The sequence below is a fragment of the Pituophis catenifer genome, unplaced genomic scaffold, assembly GCF_029215685.1.
Source record: "Pituophis catenifer annectens isolate HBS135680 unplaced genomic scaffold, rPitCat1.0.hap2 SCAF_14, whole genome shotgun sequence".
Classification (NCBI taxonomy): domain Eukaryota; kingdom Metazoa; phylum Chordata; class Lepidosauria; order Squamata; family Colubridae; genus Pituophis; species Pituophis catenifer.
Window position 1 is genome coordinate 16,211,902 of NW_027256894.1, and position 16,368 is coordinate 16,228,269.

General features: G+C 39.5%; 2 protein-coding genes across 2 annotated transcripts in view; one reads left to right on the plus strand and one right to left on the minus strand.

Moving 5' to 3' along the window:
• Positions 1-16,368, plus strand: part of FAM227B (family with sequence similarity 227 member B) — an 86,786-nt gene that overhangs the window by 8,880 nt on the left and 61,538 nt on the right. Inside the window, exons 5-10 of the mRNA XM_070953697.1 lie at positions 896-940; positions 1,650-1,754; positions 3,841-3,939; positions 5,299-5,400; positions 7,163-7,289; positions 8,652-8,858. Coding sequence (XP_070809798.1) covers positions 896-940; positions 1,650-1,754; positions 3,841-3,939; positions 5,299-5,400; positions 7,163-7,289; positions 8,652-8,858 — 685 coding nt within the window. The remainder of the gene's footprint in view (positions 1-895; positions 941-1,649; positions 1,755-3,840; positions 3,940-5,298; positions 5,401-7,162; positions 7,290-8,651; positions 8,859-16,368) is intronic.
• The window catches only part of FGF7 (fibroblast growth factor 7), a 28,185-nt gene continuing 22,515 nt past the window's right edge, over positions 10,699-16,368 (minus strand). The window contains exons 3-4 of the mRNA XM_070953700.1: positions 13,696-13,799; positions 10,699-11,807 (exon numbers count right to left, since the gene is read on the minus strand). Coding sequence (XP_070809801.1) covers positions 11,613-11,807; positions 13,696-13,799 — 299 coding nt within the window. The 3' untranslated portion in view covers positions 10,699-11,612. The remainder of the gene's footprint in view (positions 11,808-13,695; positions 13,800-16,368) is intronic.

Sequence of the window (16,368 nt, forward strand, 5' to 3'; positions counted from 1 at the left end):
GTTCAAGCAGGAAACCCTTTACCATTTCAAACAAATGGTTGTCCCATCTCTTCTTAAAAACTTCCAGTGTTGGAGCATCCACAACTTCTGGAGGGACGTAGTTCCACTAAAGTGTTTTATGTATAAAAACAGTTCCCTTGTTTTTCCCCCCCATCTTAAGTGAGGTGACTTCCAACAGTCTGCTTGTCCTGGTTTATTCATTCAGTATTTTGGACGCGGTGGCTCAGTGGCTAAGACGCTGAGCTTGTCGATCGAAAGGTCGGCAGCTCAGCGGTTCGAATCCCAAGTGCCGTGTAACGGAGTGAGCTCCCGTTACTTGTCCCAATTTCCGCCAACCTAGCAGTTTGAAAGCACGTAAAAAATGCAAGTAGAAAAATAGGGACCACCTTTGGTGGGAAGGGAACAGTGTTCCGTGCGCCTTTGGCATTTAGTCCTGCCGGCCACATGACCACGGAAACGTCTTCGGACAGCGCTGGCTCTTTGGCTTTGAAATGGAAATGAGAGCCGCCCCCTAGAGTCAGGAACGACTAGCACATATGTGCGAGAGGAACCTTTACCTTTACCTTATTTTGAATTAAACTAATGCATAAATGGGACGTTTGAGCTTCTTGTAAGTAAATCTTTTATTTAAATGCCAGGCCAATACAATTAATATGCATAGTTAATACTTGAATTGTACTCTATTAAACAATTTGTCAGAATAGTTATATGCAGTACACCTTCTCTTAAGCTCTCATAGCAGAATGATATTAATGTTGCACTGTGCCATGTCTCAGTGCATGGGATTTTGCATGACGTCTACCCTCCCCCTTGGAAATTTCTCTATTTCTATATCTGGACTACACTTACTCTAGTTCCATATCTTTACAATGTATTTCTTTCCAATGTATTTCAGTTTCCTACTGAAGCTGCAAAAGACTCAAGTAGCAAAGACTTGGAGGTAAATTTAGAATAGAATAGAATAACAGAGTTGGAAGGGACCTTGGAGGTCTTCTAGTCCAACCCCCTGCTTAGGCAGGAAACCTTTTACCACATATGGTATAGAAGTCAGTGATGAAATGGATCAATTCCAAACCACTGGGAAGAGAGCTCTAAAAATTAATTTATACAAAGTATTTATCATCTGAACCTGAAAATGTAATTAAGCAATAAGGCTACCATTCTGGAGGAAGATATAGATTACAGCTTTGGTTTTTTCCAAGCAATTATTTTACAACATGGAAAAACTATTCTGTTCAAGCATCTTTTATCCCTTGTTGGAACAAAACTAAATCCATATTATGGTTTAAATAAGCTATGCAAACTCCGTCATTCCATGAAGTATGTTTAACAATTTTTTAAAAATCTGTTTTGGTCTGATGAAGTTATAGTTTTTGTTGGATTGGAATTCTGAACATGTAGAGTGATGAGTCCTTCGGTTGCTATTCCTTCCACCCAAAATATGCCCCTAATCCAATAGCGTCTGAATGGTCAGTAGAAACAGGACTTTCAAAACAAAGCACTTAATCATATGTGCTGCTCTGGATTAGGAATCCACATAATTAGATTTTTTTTTTTTTTTTAGAAAAAAGAAAAATGTCTGGTGAGAGGATGCATTTCAAACATTGTTGCTTCGTGAGGTATGATGATTGGCTCTTTTTCTTTTTTAGAATTTCAGCTTTTCTGGATTCAATTTGTGGAAACTTACAAAACTTCCAAACAATCTAGAACCTGCACATCTCTGGGATTCGGTTCTAAAACTCCAAATTTTCAAGGTATCAATTTTTAATTTAACTTAAATTGCAGCACCAAATGGAACACATGTTTGTGAAACAGGAGGCATCTGTGAGCAAGTGAGACTTTGGGACAAATTTGGGATAAATATTTTCCTGCTCTTGTAATTGCCAGAATGTGACACTACAGAAAAGGACAGGACATTATATTAGGATTTTTTTTTTAAAAAAAGGAAAAAATCGAAGACGGCAGACAGCTTCTATATTTTTGCCAGGAAAATTACATTTTGTTAAGTCACTGAAAATCAAGCATGATTTAAAGGAGGGTTTTGGGGTTTTTTTTTTACTTTTAATGTGGATTTGTGAGTTATCACTTCATGAAAACAAAATTAAGTGGGCAGAATCTGATTTTAAATTTTCCTTCAAAAAGTGGAATAAATCTAGATTTTAGGGGGGGGGGGCAATCCCAGGATTAATTCCTTCTTTTTTTCCCTCCGCTTCACAAGTTCAGCCTTTTTTTTTTAGGTCAGAAAATTTGCAGGAAAACAATTGGCAAAAAACATTACAGTTTGTCAGAGTGCTCCAAATTTGGAACTGTCTGACAAGGCTGTAGGAGTGCTCTGTTAATTTGTTGACAACCGTAGTCATATTGGTTAGCCACGTGTCATGAATCGCATACAAGAAAACTGCAGATTTCTAAACGATAATTCCCCCCAAAGCTGGACTTTTACATAGAGTTTATTTGTTTTGTGTGTAGAACTGGCCAGAAAAGAAAGTATCTTGCATATTTTACAAATCAACTAAAAAATAAATGTAGAACTAAAGGCAGCTGGAAGAAATACCGAATAAACTGGCACACTGGCATCACTAGCAGATTTACAAGTACTTAAGAATTTTTTGTGGGTCCTTAGACTGTAGTTCAGGAATGTCTGTAAAAATTCCTCCCCTGAGTAGATATTTATCTGTATTACCAAGCTTCTTGAGATAGACTTCTCAAACCCAAAGTGGACATACATGAAAATACTTGACCTCTTAATTATTCTGAAATGTTCCAGCGATCGCAGTGCAGTTGAATCTCCTGACAGGGTTGTACTGTTAATCCTTGATTTACGACAACAATTGAGCCCAAAATTTCTGTTGCTAAGCAAGACAGTTATTAAGTGAGCTTTGTCCCATTTTACGACCCTTTTTGCCATAGCTGTTAAGTGAACCTCTGCAGTTGTTAACTTAGTACCACTGTTGTTAAGTGAAGCTGACTTCCCCATTGATTTGGCTGGTCAGAATGTTAACAAAAGTTGATCACTTTTGGGACAGTTGATCACACCTGGGACACTTGCAATCGTCGTAAATATGAATTAGTCGCCAACTGTCTGAATTTTGATCACATGACCATGGGGATGCTACAGGGGTTGAGTGAAAAACGGTCAGAAGTCACTTTTCCCCGGTTCCCTTGTAATCTCGAACAGTCACTAAACAAATGGTTGTAAGTCAAGGACTACCTGTACAGCACTGCTTCCTGCCCGTCGTCCGAGCCTTTCCCAGACTCCAGGACTGGCCCATGTTCCTCCCAAGCCTCCTCACTGTCCGACTGTCCTGCCAGCTCCGCAGGCTGCTGGCGGACCACAACACAAGATCTCTTCCTGGGTTGGTTGATCACCTCTGCGACAACATGGCATGACTAAAGAGCTGATCCAGATCCACTGTTGATCTGCCGCGGTACAGCAAAATAGGTGTTCCAGTTTCCTGCAGCAGTTTCTGTTTTGAGATAATTATTGTCCATTGGAATAAATTCCTAATCTTTTTTTTTTTTATAGCATTTGTATTTTCCATTTTCATAACGTTTTGGATGGAACCACCAAGATAGAATACTCGGTTAATAAAATGTCTGCAGCCAGTGCAATAAATCTATTTATAGTATACAGAGCAAATTAATGAAGTAAAAAGAAACTTGAAATAATACTTGTCAGTTTAATTCTAAATACGTTCACTGTTAAGTAATAGCTTTGAACCATTTTGGACACATAACCAGTGGGACAAATGGACTCCCTTGAAGATGAATGTGTTTGGGCCTGCATAAAAATGTCGACTTCATTTTCCTGTGTCTTTTTTCTTTTTCTTTTTTGGATAGGGTGTGAATACTCAGGTTTTGAAGCAGCTGTTTATTTCTGATGCATCTCTTGCGATTTTGCAGGATTCTTTCTGGTGGTGGTTTCTTCATAAGTTCCAGGTACACAACTGAAGGCCTTATCGTGTTTGATCTTATGAAAAAAAAAAAGGGTAATTGACATTACAGTATAGTAGTGGCCAAAATTGTGGAAACCTTTTGAGAAAAGTGTATTTTCTAAAACTAGCTAATAACACCACTTTTTTTTTGGAGTAGTACCATAATATTATATATCAATGGAAAGATAATTTAACCAAGAATGTAATGCAGTAACTTTTATGAAGGATTTGCTACTAAAATAGCAGTTACAGTATAAAGAAGAAAAGTGAAACACGTAGAAAAAAACGAGATATACAAAAATGATCACCATAGAAAAAACGAGATATACAAAAATGATCACCATGTCAGTTAATCCTTAGTTCGGTAACCTTTAGCATGAATTACAGCCTTACAACATCTTCCCATGGAGTGAATCAAGTCTTTTAGTTCTGCAGCTGTTCTAATGTGAAACCAAGATGGAATGATGGCTTCTATGAACTGGGTTCTATGGCTGGGTTGTTTCTGACTAACAAGTTTCTTTAGTTGGCTCCATAGATTTTCAGTTGGGTGAAGGTCTGGGCTATTCCCAGGCCATTCCAGCAGTGGAATAGGATTATCTCGAAACTCCCCCCCCCCCCCAAAAAAGTGATGTTATTAGCCATCAAACCTCAAAAATACACTTTCCCCAAAAGGTTTCCACAATTTTGGCCACTACTGTATAAGATGTCTTGTGCAGCAAGGAATGATGGGTTCTTTAGCACTAAATGAAACAGCTGGATTCAATGTAGTTTTCTTCCACCCAGAGGTCTGAGGTTTTCAGAGATGATATATTTGAAATTCTTTTTTTTTTTTACAAAGTTTTTATATAAAGTTTTGGCCAAGTTAGAACCCAGTCTTGATGTTCCCTTCTTTTTCATGCTCACAGCTATTTCTATATTTAAATGCAGCACAGGTATGACATTGGAATGCTTATGAAGTTATGTCAGTCATGCAAATGTGCCTTCAAGCAAATCCAAGGATGCTGGATCTGTGAAAGAGAGCAATCCTGCTCATACAATGCATTAAACTAGATAAAGCCGGGTTTGTTTATTTATTATTTTGACCTTCTAAGCCAATTCAGTCCCCCAAAAGTAGTCGGTTAATTGCATTATTACTTTTACAAAAGTGCTAAAGAAAGTTTATTGCAGTCTTGCTTACGGCATTTGTATATTACTTTGATCAACTGCCAATGACCTACCTGGATAGGTCTAGTTTTGGCAGTGTGGTAAAAATTGCTGCATTTCTAAACTCTATCATTAATAGAGACTACCGACAGCAACTCAGTACAGATGTTTTTAACTGCAGACTAGACTTTGCTTAACATTTTCTCCTGATTATTTCAAGCCTGATCAAGATGAACAAGACCACTTTTTTGACAGAATATCCGACAGCTACGTGATGCTTCTCTGGAGCATCCCCAGTTTCATTAAAGATGCTTTTCTTCAGGTAATGACGTTGTTTGCAAGTCTGAATTTTACTCCTTCCAATTTTGATTTGTCCTGTTCAGAGAAGAGCAAAAGGCGTGTCATCTTTCTGTCTCATTATCTCTTAATTTAATCCGTTTCTGTTGATGAACATACCAGAATCCTTCAGCCTTTCATTCTGTGACATGCCTTCTGGCTCTATTATTGCCTCTGAAGTTTTTTGTTTTTTTGTTTAAATTGTTTGTGGTAATCTTAACTACTTAGCATACAACTCTAGCAAAGCTTGATAAGGATATTTGTGAATCTAGCTAACGCCTTCCTGAATAACACAGAACGGGAAAAGAGGTTATAATTTATTTAGATATTTGCTGGTTGTTCCATAATCAGAATTCCTTGGGCAATGAGCACTCAACTGTAATAACTGCAACCTCTTGATAAGAAAAGGTGGTGACCTCATGTCACATCCTTCACTTCATCCTGTAAGCAACTTGGTACCTTCTAGATATATTATAAGACCTGACGGGTTTGACATGCTTCAGGTCCCATCACTATCATAGCACTGATAAAGTTTGCCTTCTGTAGGCAAAGGACAGGCAGAGTCATGGGGGAAGAGTCAAGAGAGGAATCAGCCTGGAATCATTGCGTTGCCACAAACGGTCTAAATCAAACCCCTCTTGAATTCCGTTAAATCTTCTCTAGCGCCAATTTAGTGCTGGCTATTAGTTGACTAGATTCTTGTATATGGGCATGAGCAATAGGTAAAGGTAAATGTTACCCCGCACATGCGTGCTAGTCATTTCTGGCTCTAGGGGGTGGTGCTCATCTCCATTTCTAAGTCGAAAAGCCAGCGCTGTCCGACGACGTCTCTGTGGTCATGTGGCCGGCATGACTAAACGCTGATGGCGAATGGAGCGCTGTTACCTTCCCACCAAAGTGGTCCCTGTTTTTCTACTTGTATTTTTTATGTGCTTTCAAACTGCTAGGTTGGCAGAACCTGGGACAAGTAATGGGAGCTCAATCCGTCACGCGGCGCTAGGGATTTGAACTGTTGAACTGCCAAGCCAGTGCATCCCTTGTGTCATGAGCAATAGATCAGCTTAAATGAAATTTAACGGGTGGTCTTGATTCTGGACCCCTTATGTCTTTTTTGTGACTGCCCTTCTTTAAAACCGCTGGCTTTTAGGAAGACTCTTCCCACAAGCTCTGGCCCCACTAACTTCCATGCAGGTGTTAACTGGTATTTTTGATACTGTTTTCCTCCCTAGAATGGTTGTGTTTTGTAATTGTTAATTGTTTTTTTAGTCCTGTTTAAGCTACCCAGAATCCCAAGGAAAGGGGCAGACTTAGAAATTGATTAAGTAAAATAAATATAGTCTCCCAGCTAGGATGTTGCAGCCTCAACTGATCTGAAAAGCAGCAATTGGAGAAGGTGATTCTAATATACCTTTTGGTCTCAGGTTAAGCTGCCTACTCTGTGTTCAGCACCTCTTCTAAGATAATTAGGGCTTTTTGTCATAATGTACCAAAACGTACCAAAAAATGAGTGCAATCAAATTAATTTTAAGAAATTTAAAAAATGGATGAAGATTTCTCCTTACTGATTTGCCCATAAGTTCATTTGCTTTGCAGTAAGCTAAACTGCCACTCAAACCTGTGATGTTCTTGGACAAACCTTGTATTTTTGTCACAGCTAATGATTCAGCAATATTTGAATCCCTGTTTATTTCTCTCTCTATATAAGCATCACCCAATTTTTACAATGAACTTAATTTGCAACTTGGCAGATGTATCCTGACTGCTTGTCCCAAGCCATTTACATTACTTTCTGTGAAGCTTTCCCTGAGGCTTACCATCGTTTCAACGATCAGTTTAAAGACGAATTGATGGATCTAATTTTCCTGTGGATCAGAGGTACTAGAGTGTTAACTATTTTTCCTCGTGGTTGTTGGCAGGAGCGTATCTCCGTAGTTGTTTTACATAATTGCGTCTACTCAATTATTTTCTTCCTTTATGAGTTCTTCAAAAGTATCGTTCAGTTAGAAATGAGGGTTAAGCCACTGAGAACAACTCATTTCAGGAACCCAAATTAGAGTATCCCAAACAGATGGTTGTCCAGCCTTTATTTGAACACATTCCAGTAAGGTGAGCCCATCATTTCTTCTCAATAATTAGTTCCATTGTTGAACTCTTCTTACTCATAGAGGTTTTTTTTTTATAACATTCATACTGTATAATAGTACGGTATGCTGGTCTAACAGCTGCAGACAGGAAGGCACTACAGAGAGTGATCAATTCGGCACAAAAAACCACTGGTTGCCCTTTAACACCACTGGATGACATCGTCAGGTCTCGCTGCTTTAGCAGAGTAAGGAAGATACTTAGGGATGATTCACACCCTGGTCAGTGTCTCTTCACACTTCTACCATCGGGCAGAAGACATCGAAGTATAGCCAGCTGGACAAACAGGTTTAAACACGGCTTCTACCCATGGGCTGTCAGACACCTAAAGACAATCACTCCACGCACATACGGAAACGTATGACTAGTCTTTTTTCCCCAATTACTTGTATAAGGATTATTCTCTCTACTATTCATGTTGTCTTGTATTTTCTGTTACGGATTGCACCAGAGAGGCTGAACCAATTTTGTTATATATATGATGTACAATGACAATAAAGGCTATGGTACTTTATAATCTTCTTCTTAAATCCGTCATTCTGTGTTCCACACCCTGGAACAAGCCACAGATGTCTTGATTTTTCTTCCATGACATATCGAGAGATTGGAGTTCACGTTCTCCCTTGGCCTTGAAAGCCAACTGTATGACTTTCGCAGACCAGTCCACCTCACAGGGTTGTTGCAGGGAAAATAGAAAGCAACATCATTAGGTGTACACCATCTTGCTTTGTACAAAATAAAGCTGGAATAAAAATCTAATAATAAGAAAATTTTAAGATCCCAACACAAAATCATAGAATTGTAGGAATGAAATGGATCAACTAGTCCAGATATTCCCCAAAGTGGTCAATATTAACCTGCAAAGATAGTCCATTATTGTTGTTACAGTATTATCATTATTTATATTATAGTACTGCTATTCAAAGTAACATTAATTAAGGTAGTATGGTATTTATTAAATTGTTTGTGGATCATTGAACAATCTGCAACTTCATATAGGGTCCAATGATCTGAAGACTTGGGGGGGGGGCTGAACTAGTTCAAAAACATTTGGTTGGTTAGTATTATTCAGTTCATTGGTTGTCCCTCTTACAGGTTTTAAACCACAGAAATTTGCTTGGAAAAATTGGAAGTGTCTGTCCATGGAAAAGCCTAGAAAATCCATTGTAGAGAAAGACTCCTTTTCTCCGATATCATCGCATATGAAACTACAGCCTAGAAGCAGGACAACATCCAGGTCATGGTCATGGTCAAGATCCAGTTCAAGGTCAAGGTCAAGGTCAAGATCAAGAACAAAAATCTGTAAGTACCAAGAAAAGGAATTATCCAATGGTTATTTGAGAGTTTTGTGGAGTTGATTTATTTCGCATATGATGAAGTTACATTCGCCAGGAAACTACAGTGCTATTATAAAGTAGTTGTTTGTCTGCCTGTCGGTGTGTTCTGTTCATGCTCAGTATCTATTTATCTACTTGCATTTTGTATGCTTTCAAGCTGCTCAGTTGGCAGGAGCTGAGGCGAGTGATGGGAACTCACCCTGTCCCACGGTGCTAGGGTTCGAACTGCTGGAGGACAGACCTTCTCCAGCATCCTTAAGCCGTTGAGCCACCGGACTTCTCCTCTATGTGGAGTGATGTATGCCAAAATCGGTAGCTTTTTTAGAATACTATTTTCAGTTCTACAACTGTAGTCTTATACAGCAATATCCACAAGGAACAATAGGGAGATTTATGCTACTCTAGACTGCTGTTTTGTTTCGAATGTGGGAATGTCTTGAAGATTTTCTGGAACATCACGTGGGGTATTCCTGAAGGAATCTGTGAGATATGAAGCTCATTACTGATTATTATCCTTGATGCACAGATCAGTAATGTATGTGATATATATGTAGTTACTGCAGTACCTCCAACTATCAGTAGAGCAGAGGTGGTATTCAGCCGGTTCAGACTGGTTCACCCGAACCGGTAGCGGAATTTCAGGCATGTTTTTGAGGCCAGGCGCATACACGGAAGGCAGGTGTGCGCACGAAGCAAGTGTGCTTGCATGCAGTGAACTGGTAGTAACATAATGTGAAACCCACCACTGCAGTAGAGGACATAAACAGGAGGCTGCTTTTGCAGTCAGGGTGAAGATATATACCCTGTTTCCCCCAAAATAAGACATCCCCTGATAATAAGCCCAATCGGGCTTTTGAGCGCATGGCAATAAGGCCAAGCGTTTATTTCAGGGTTCAAAAAAATAAAAGACAGGGTCTTATTTTCGGGGAAACACAGTAAAACATGGGGAAGAATACTGGATTACAAATTCCTTGTGTGTCCAATCACACTTGGCCAATAAAGAATTCTATTCTATTCTATTCTATTCTATTAGATAGGCCAGCAAATGTGTTACCTTTGGGACTCTTTTCATTTGCTCTCAATGAAAATTGGTCCATATCCATTGGCTTATTAATCCTCTTGGAGAAAAAAAAAATACCCAGTGGTGCCAATTGTGAAGCCAAAGGGAAGAAGCTGGTTTTCATTTGGACCAGTCATGATGCATATCTTCTGCCCCTCACCCCACGATGGCTCTGATCTTTGAGGGGTGTGGAGAAAGGTTTGCAGTTAATGTCACGCCTGGTTTCTCTATCTGGGGATTTGTCCATTCTGAGCTTCTTCCATTAAACCTTCTGAATTTGCCGTCTGAATGGATAGCTTTGTATTTGATCTGGATCGTAGTGGCAGGCGAGTTTTCTTTCACTTGACTTCTCCTGATGGGGCAGCCACTTCTGTCACTTTCAAAATATTAGCAGCAGCCTTAACTGGCAAGCGACATGGCATTTGGGTTTTTTTTTTTTTTTTTGCAAACGGGGATTGTTGCATCCGAAACTTTCATTGCAAGAATTGCCACAGGCTGTCATTTTTGTCTCTTATCCAGTACATATTGGCAGGAGTTTTGTGTACTAGACTTCATGTCTGGTCATAAGAGGAGAAAAGAAAAGGCTGCTAAGCCAGACTGTTTTGATACTCCTTTGGAATTAAAAGCATATGAAACAGATGCATCTTGATAATTTTTTTTTTATAAATAACATCAACTTAAATAACTTAAAACAATAACGTTCAATTATAACTTAAAATAAAGTTTAATGCTGTAACCACAGAAAAGCATGAATATCGGTTGGAAGAAAAAAAAAACTTAGAAGCCATATGCCCAAACAGGAATTATATAAAAAGATTAGGTTATGTTACATAAAAACCCATATGATGTTGTCTGAATTTTTTTTAACTTCATCGTTACATAAAAGGATATTTTGAGGAAAGTGAGATGAAATACATTTCCCTTATTAATATTATTTAATATTACACTATTTTGTAACATCTTTCAGAGCAGCATTAGGCATTCTTTCTGATAGATATGAATACATTGCAGTGATGCAACTTTCATCTGTCATATTACCTTTATTGTCTTGAATACCACAGCATTCCAATTTCAATTTGCTTTAATACTTAAAACCTTTATTTTCATTTTTTTTTCCCGGGAAGTATTTAATACTGCTTAGCCTTCACGATTCGTACTGACTTGATCATCTGAAGACTTAATCCAGCAGCCATCAAGTCCATCATATTTTACATAACATTTTTCATCTGCTTTATTATTATTATAGCAGCCATGTTTAACGAAGCAGATAGGTTTATTTTAAATAAAAGATCGTCAGATAATCAAGTCGTGAACAAGGCGTAAAGGGTACATTTAATTTAAGAATCTGCAAAGCTACTCTTATGCTAACGTAAGGATCGTACAACTCTTTACAATTTTTTACAACTTTTAGTTACTAAATCTGAAGTAGTGTATATTTTTATTTATTTATTTATTTATTTATTTTTTAAAGCCAGTCTCTTAAAAATAAAACATCGTGCTCAAGTCCAGCTTGTTCAGTTTTTCAGTAGTATTCCAGCTTGTCTTCCTTTCATACAGTCCCTTTTTCAAATGATACATATATATCTATATATCTATATCTCATTTGATATATAAATATATATATTTTGCTGGAACTGGTTGTCCATAGTTCATATAAGATTAGGATATTGTAAATGGAAGAAAATGGGAGGAAGTGTCTTCTTTGCTTGTTTTCTGGCCTCTTTTAGGGGCTCCATTCTGTTTTAACGCGATGTACATTTCTTTCCCCTTGTGAGTCCAGTTTGCTGAAGCGTAGGTGTTATAGTGATTCTCTTGAATGAGTTCTACGAAGTTGCAGTCTTCATTGCACACTTTCTGTTGTTTAAAAGAAAATGAGAGGATCAGTCGAATACCGAAAATACCTGGCAGGGATTTTGTCTATCATTTCACAAAAATCCCATTGTCCTTGAACTAAGGTAGTCCTTGAGTTACAACTGCAATGTAGCCTACCCTTTTTATGACCTTTTTTTTTTTTTGCAGCGGTCATTTAAGTGAACGCAGCCAGGGGTGAAACGTAAAATTTGTTACTACTGGTTCTGTGGGCGTGGCTTGGTGGTGGTGGGGGTAATGCGACTGGGTGGGCGTGGCCAACTTTTTTTTTTTAACTTTTCAAAGCATTTTTTCTAATGCTTTGAAAAGCCTCTGGCGATCAGGCAACTCAGCTGGGATCGTCAGAGACTTTTCAAAGCATTTTTTTTACCACCTCTTCGGCCAAGAGGTTTAAAAAAAAAATGCTTTGAAAATCCTCTGACGATCCTAGCTGAGCTGCACGTTCATCATAGGCTTTTTTTTTTTTTTTTACTTTTAAAAGCATTTTTTTGTTGGAAGAGGTAGAAAAAATGCTTTTAAAAGTAAAAAAAAAAAAAAGCCTCTGATGATCATGCGGCTCAGCTGGGCATGGTGGGGGCCGCAGGGATTTTTGCTACCGGTTCTCTGAATCACCCGCCGCCATCGCTACCAGATCGGGCAATCCGGTCCGAACCGGGAGCATTTCACCCCTGAACGCGGCGGACATTAAGCGAAGCCATTGTTCGCTATGATGCGCTTTTGCCAAAAACTAGAAATAAGAGCTGGTTTTTTAGCAGAGGTCATCATATAACATGGTCACAACACCACAGATGTGACTGTGTTGTTGAGCACCTGAAGTGCAGTCACTGGGGGAGGGCGGTTCAAATGTCGCAACTTCAGGTTGTAAGTCCCCTTTTTTGTAACTTGAAACGGTCACTCAGTGACCGGTTGTAAGTCGAGGACTACCTGCATGCAGTACAATTCACTTAAAATGTACCTGGTGACTATGCAAATGCCTTACATTTTTTAATAAGCACCGATATACATCAATAACATTCCTGAAGCTGCTGAACAGCTGTATCATCCAAAGCGTACAAGGTCAAATGCATGGGCTGCTGGGAGTTGTAGTTCAGCGTTTAATCTGCCTCGGGGAGCGAGGCAGGATAAAGGTGGCATAGCTGGTTAGGAGAAGAGCCCAAAGCAAAATAGGCAACTAAAGTAAATCAGTGCCTAAAAAGAATCCCAAAACTGCCAAGAAACCACGGATCAACCTGCCAGCAGCTTCTTCTTCCTGTTGACTTTTGTTTGGCTCTTCTTTCTTTCTTTTTTTAAAAAAATGTGGCTTCTGGGAGAATGAAGTCAAAACAGAGAAAACTCTGATCTTCAGGAAGTTTGCATTCCAACGCAACTGACCGTAAATGAGAGCCATTCATAAAAGCCACCAATCGTATGCCATCATCTAGCACAGAGGTCTTCAAACTTGGCAGCTTTAAGACTTGTGGACTTCACAACCAGCTATGCTGGCTGGAGAATTCTGGGAGTTGAAGTCCACAAGTCTTAAAGCTGCCAAGTTTGAAGACCTCTGATTTAGCAACTCCCACGGACTGGGACCAATAGAGTATAAAACAGCAACCCTCAAGCCTTTTGGGCACCAGGGACAGGTTCCACGGAGAGAGGTTTTTCCGTGGACAGGAGGGGATGTGGTTTCTTGTGCTGCCTGCATCGTGCAGATGGGGCTTCTGCTTGCTTGCGCGGCCCGGTTTCTGGCATGCCACGGACCTGTGCCGGTTGAGGGACCGGGGGTTGGGGATACAGCTGATCAAAACAAAAAACAAACAAACAAACAACAACAACAACCCAGGAGCAAACCTGTTTTTCATTTAATGCAAGTGGCTTCTAATAATTATGCCAGTACCTTTCCATAAAGCTTCCCAGACTTGTTCATAGCTAGAAAGTATTCACTTGCGACTCCTTTGATTGCCACTATTCCAACCGCCACCGTTCGTATTTCGAGAATACCTGCAGGAAATAACAGTGAGGTCCATAATCTTTGTCTCTCTTTATGATGTAACATTGCAAAGCTGAGCCAAAGGTGCTTTTTCTTCTAAAAGGCAACTGGACTTCCTTGCTTTTTTTCTTTGAAAATGCTTCGCTTCTCATCCAAGAAGGTTATTCAGTTCTGGCTTGAATGGTGGGGGAATGGAAGGATATGTATGCTTTGCAGTCATCTGGTCGTTAGTACTCTCTCTAAGAGCTTTTGAGGCCTCTTGGGGATTTATCTGTGCCCTCAGGGTCACCTGAATCAGAGTGCAACTGGGTGTGGAACGGGTGGAATTCAAAAAATTTAGCAACTGGTTCTCTGCCCGGTTGCTGGATGGGTGTGGCCATGGTGGTACTCTCCTGCACCATTGTGGGGATGCGTTTTCACCCTCCCCAAGCTCCGGAGGCTTTTCTTGAGCCTCCGGGAGGGCAAAAACTGCCTCCCCTGGGCTCTGGAGGCCCTCCAGAGGCCGGAAACGTACTCATTTCCGGAACTTCTGGGAGGCCCATTTTTCGCCCTCCCCAGGCTCCGGAGGCTTTCCTTGAGCCTCCAGGAGGGTGAAAACAGCCTCTCCTGGGCTTTGGAGGCCCTCCGGGAGGCCCATTTTTCACCCTCCCAGAGTCTACGTGCGGATGCTGCACTTACCTGGCATCCCAAACCGGCCACGTGGAGACTCCTGGGAGGGGCGGGGTGGGGTGGGCGGGACCAGCCAGTCCTTGCAACTACTGGTTCAGGGTACCAGATGTAAAATTAGCATCCAGTTTGCTGAACCGGTCTGAACCGGCTGAAGTGGAACCTTCTTGGTGCTGCTGAAAAGACTGTATTATTGATGGGAGAGAGGTGGTATCATATCCCTCCTCTTTCAAGGAAAAAACCCAAGAAAGTCCAGTTGCCTTTTGAATAGCACTTTTGGGATCCAACCATGACCTGAATGACACAGAATCTCCATAGACATTGCAAAGCTGCTTTGTTTAAATAATTTGTTTCTTTTTATTTATAAAATCTTGGCTACTTTTTTCCCTAAGGAAGGTATAACAAACATAAAATTCCTCATGGTTTTAAAGGCTATGAATGGGTGTCTGATTCACACGATAGATACCCCCGTGTTCTACAGTATTATATACATAAATTGCACTAATCTCTACACGAGTTTGTGAATAAAGACATTGAATGTTTATGTTGCTGTTCATGATTTCATTTCCAAATTGAATCCTTAGGACTCCGTCATTTGTAAAACAAATAAAATATCTTCTGTGGTTAGAATTACTGTTCAGATGGAAATGAATGCACTTCTGTTGAACACTGGGTTTTGAAACTGACAAGAATAGAGATTAAAGCAAGATTCACAGAATTAGGGGTTGTTGCTTTTTTTTCTTCTCAACAAAGCTTACCTTGAAAAGGATATTTAAGAAATTTACTAGAGGGTTGCTCCCTTTGAGAGCACTAACTTTAGAACTTGTAAATGATGGAAAACAGATCACGGCAACCCGACAAGCAGATAAAAAGTATTTGTCTGATCTTTTACGGCCATTAAAAGCTGATAACCTCTGAAAATCAATTTGTGCCATGCAGAGACGTGGCTTACTGCTATTTTTTTTTTTAAAAAAAAAACAGTAGATCCATTTAGGATACAATTAGAAAGCTCCAACTTTAATTTTTGTGTTCCCTGAACTGGGATTACTCCACCACCAGAGAAACAGGCCTGCAGAACAAATTGCTACAAGCAATCCAGATCTAATTCTGCTTGATGAGATTTTTGAATGAAGATGAGGCTCAGAGTTTTAGAGAGGTTCAGAGATCACACATTATGGTAATTCACATTTGCTCAATCATAATTTACCCAACAGATCATACAATATGCTAAGCCCTGTTTTATAAACTATAGTGACTTCACACAACAAGTAAACCGCAAGGACATTCAAATTGCATTTATGGCGTAGTTCGATGTGGAAACATTGCCATTTAATGGTTTTTGATAAATTGGTGCTCCTATCGTTATGAAAGGGTTTTCTGTGCTACATTTTTGTACTGTCTGACCTGTCTTGGTGCCTAGATCCCACTGTGCCATGCCCATGTTAGTAGTTCCGACAATAGCTATGCAAAAAGGGATTAGACTATTTGTTTCAACATACTTTTTCCTATTTTGAACATTGCTTAAAATAAGCCTTACAAATACAGAAAAAATTTCAAAGGTACACGGGAAAAGGTTGAGGAAATAGGCAAACAAACTAAATGTCAATATCTTTCTTAAAAATTAAATTTCAAAAATATGCCACGGATGCTTTCGTTTCCTTAAAGTACAGCTGTGCAATTGTTCTGATGTTTAGGCTAAACCTCATAAAGTGAAAGATTAAATGAATTTCTTTCTACTTCTGGAACGGTTAGTTGTCAAAATTCACAGCAATGACCAGCTGGACCCTGCAAATAATGACTTCACTATGCTGTTTCTTGATTTATGAGCTATTCTCTTTATAAATGAATTTATAAGTGATGTATTTGAATACAAAATGATATTTACTCCTCCCCCCCAATGATTTAAGTGATAGC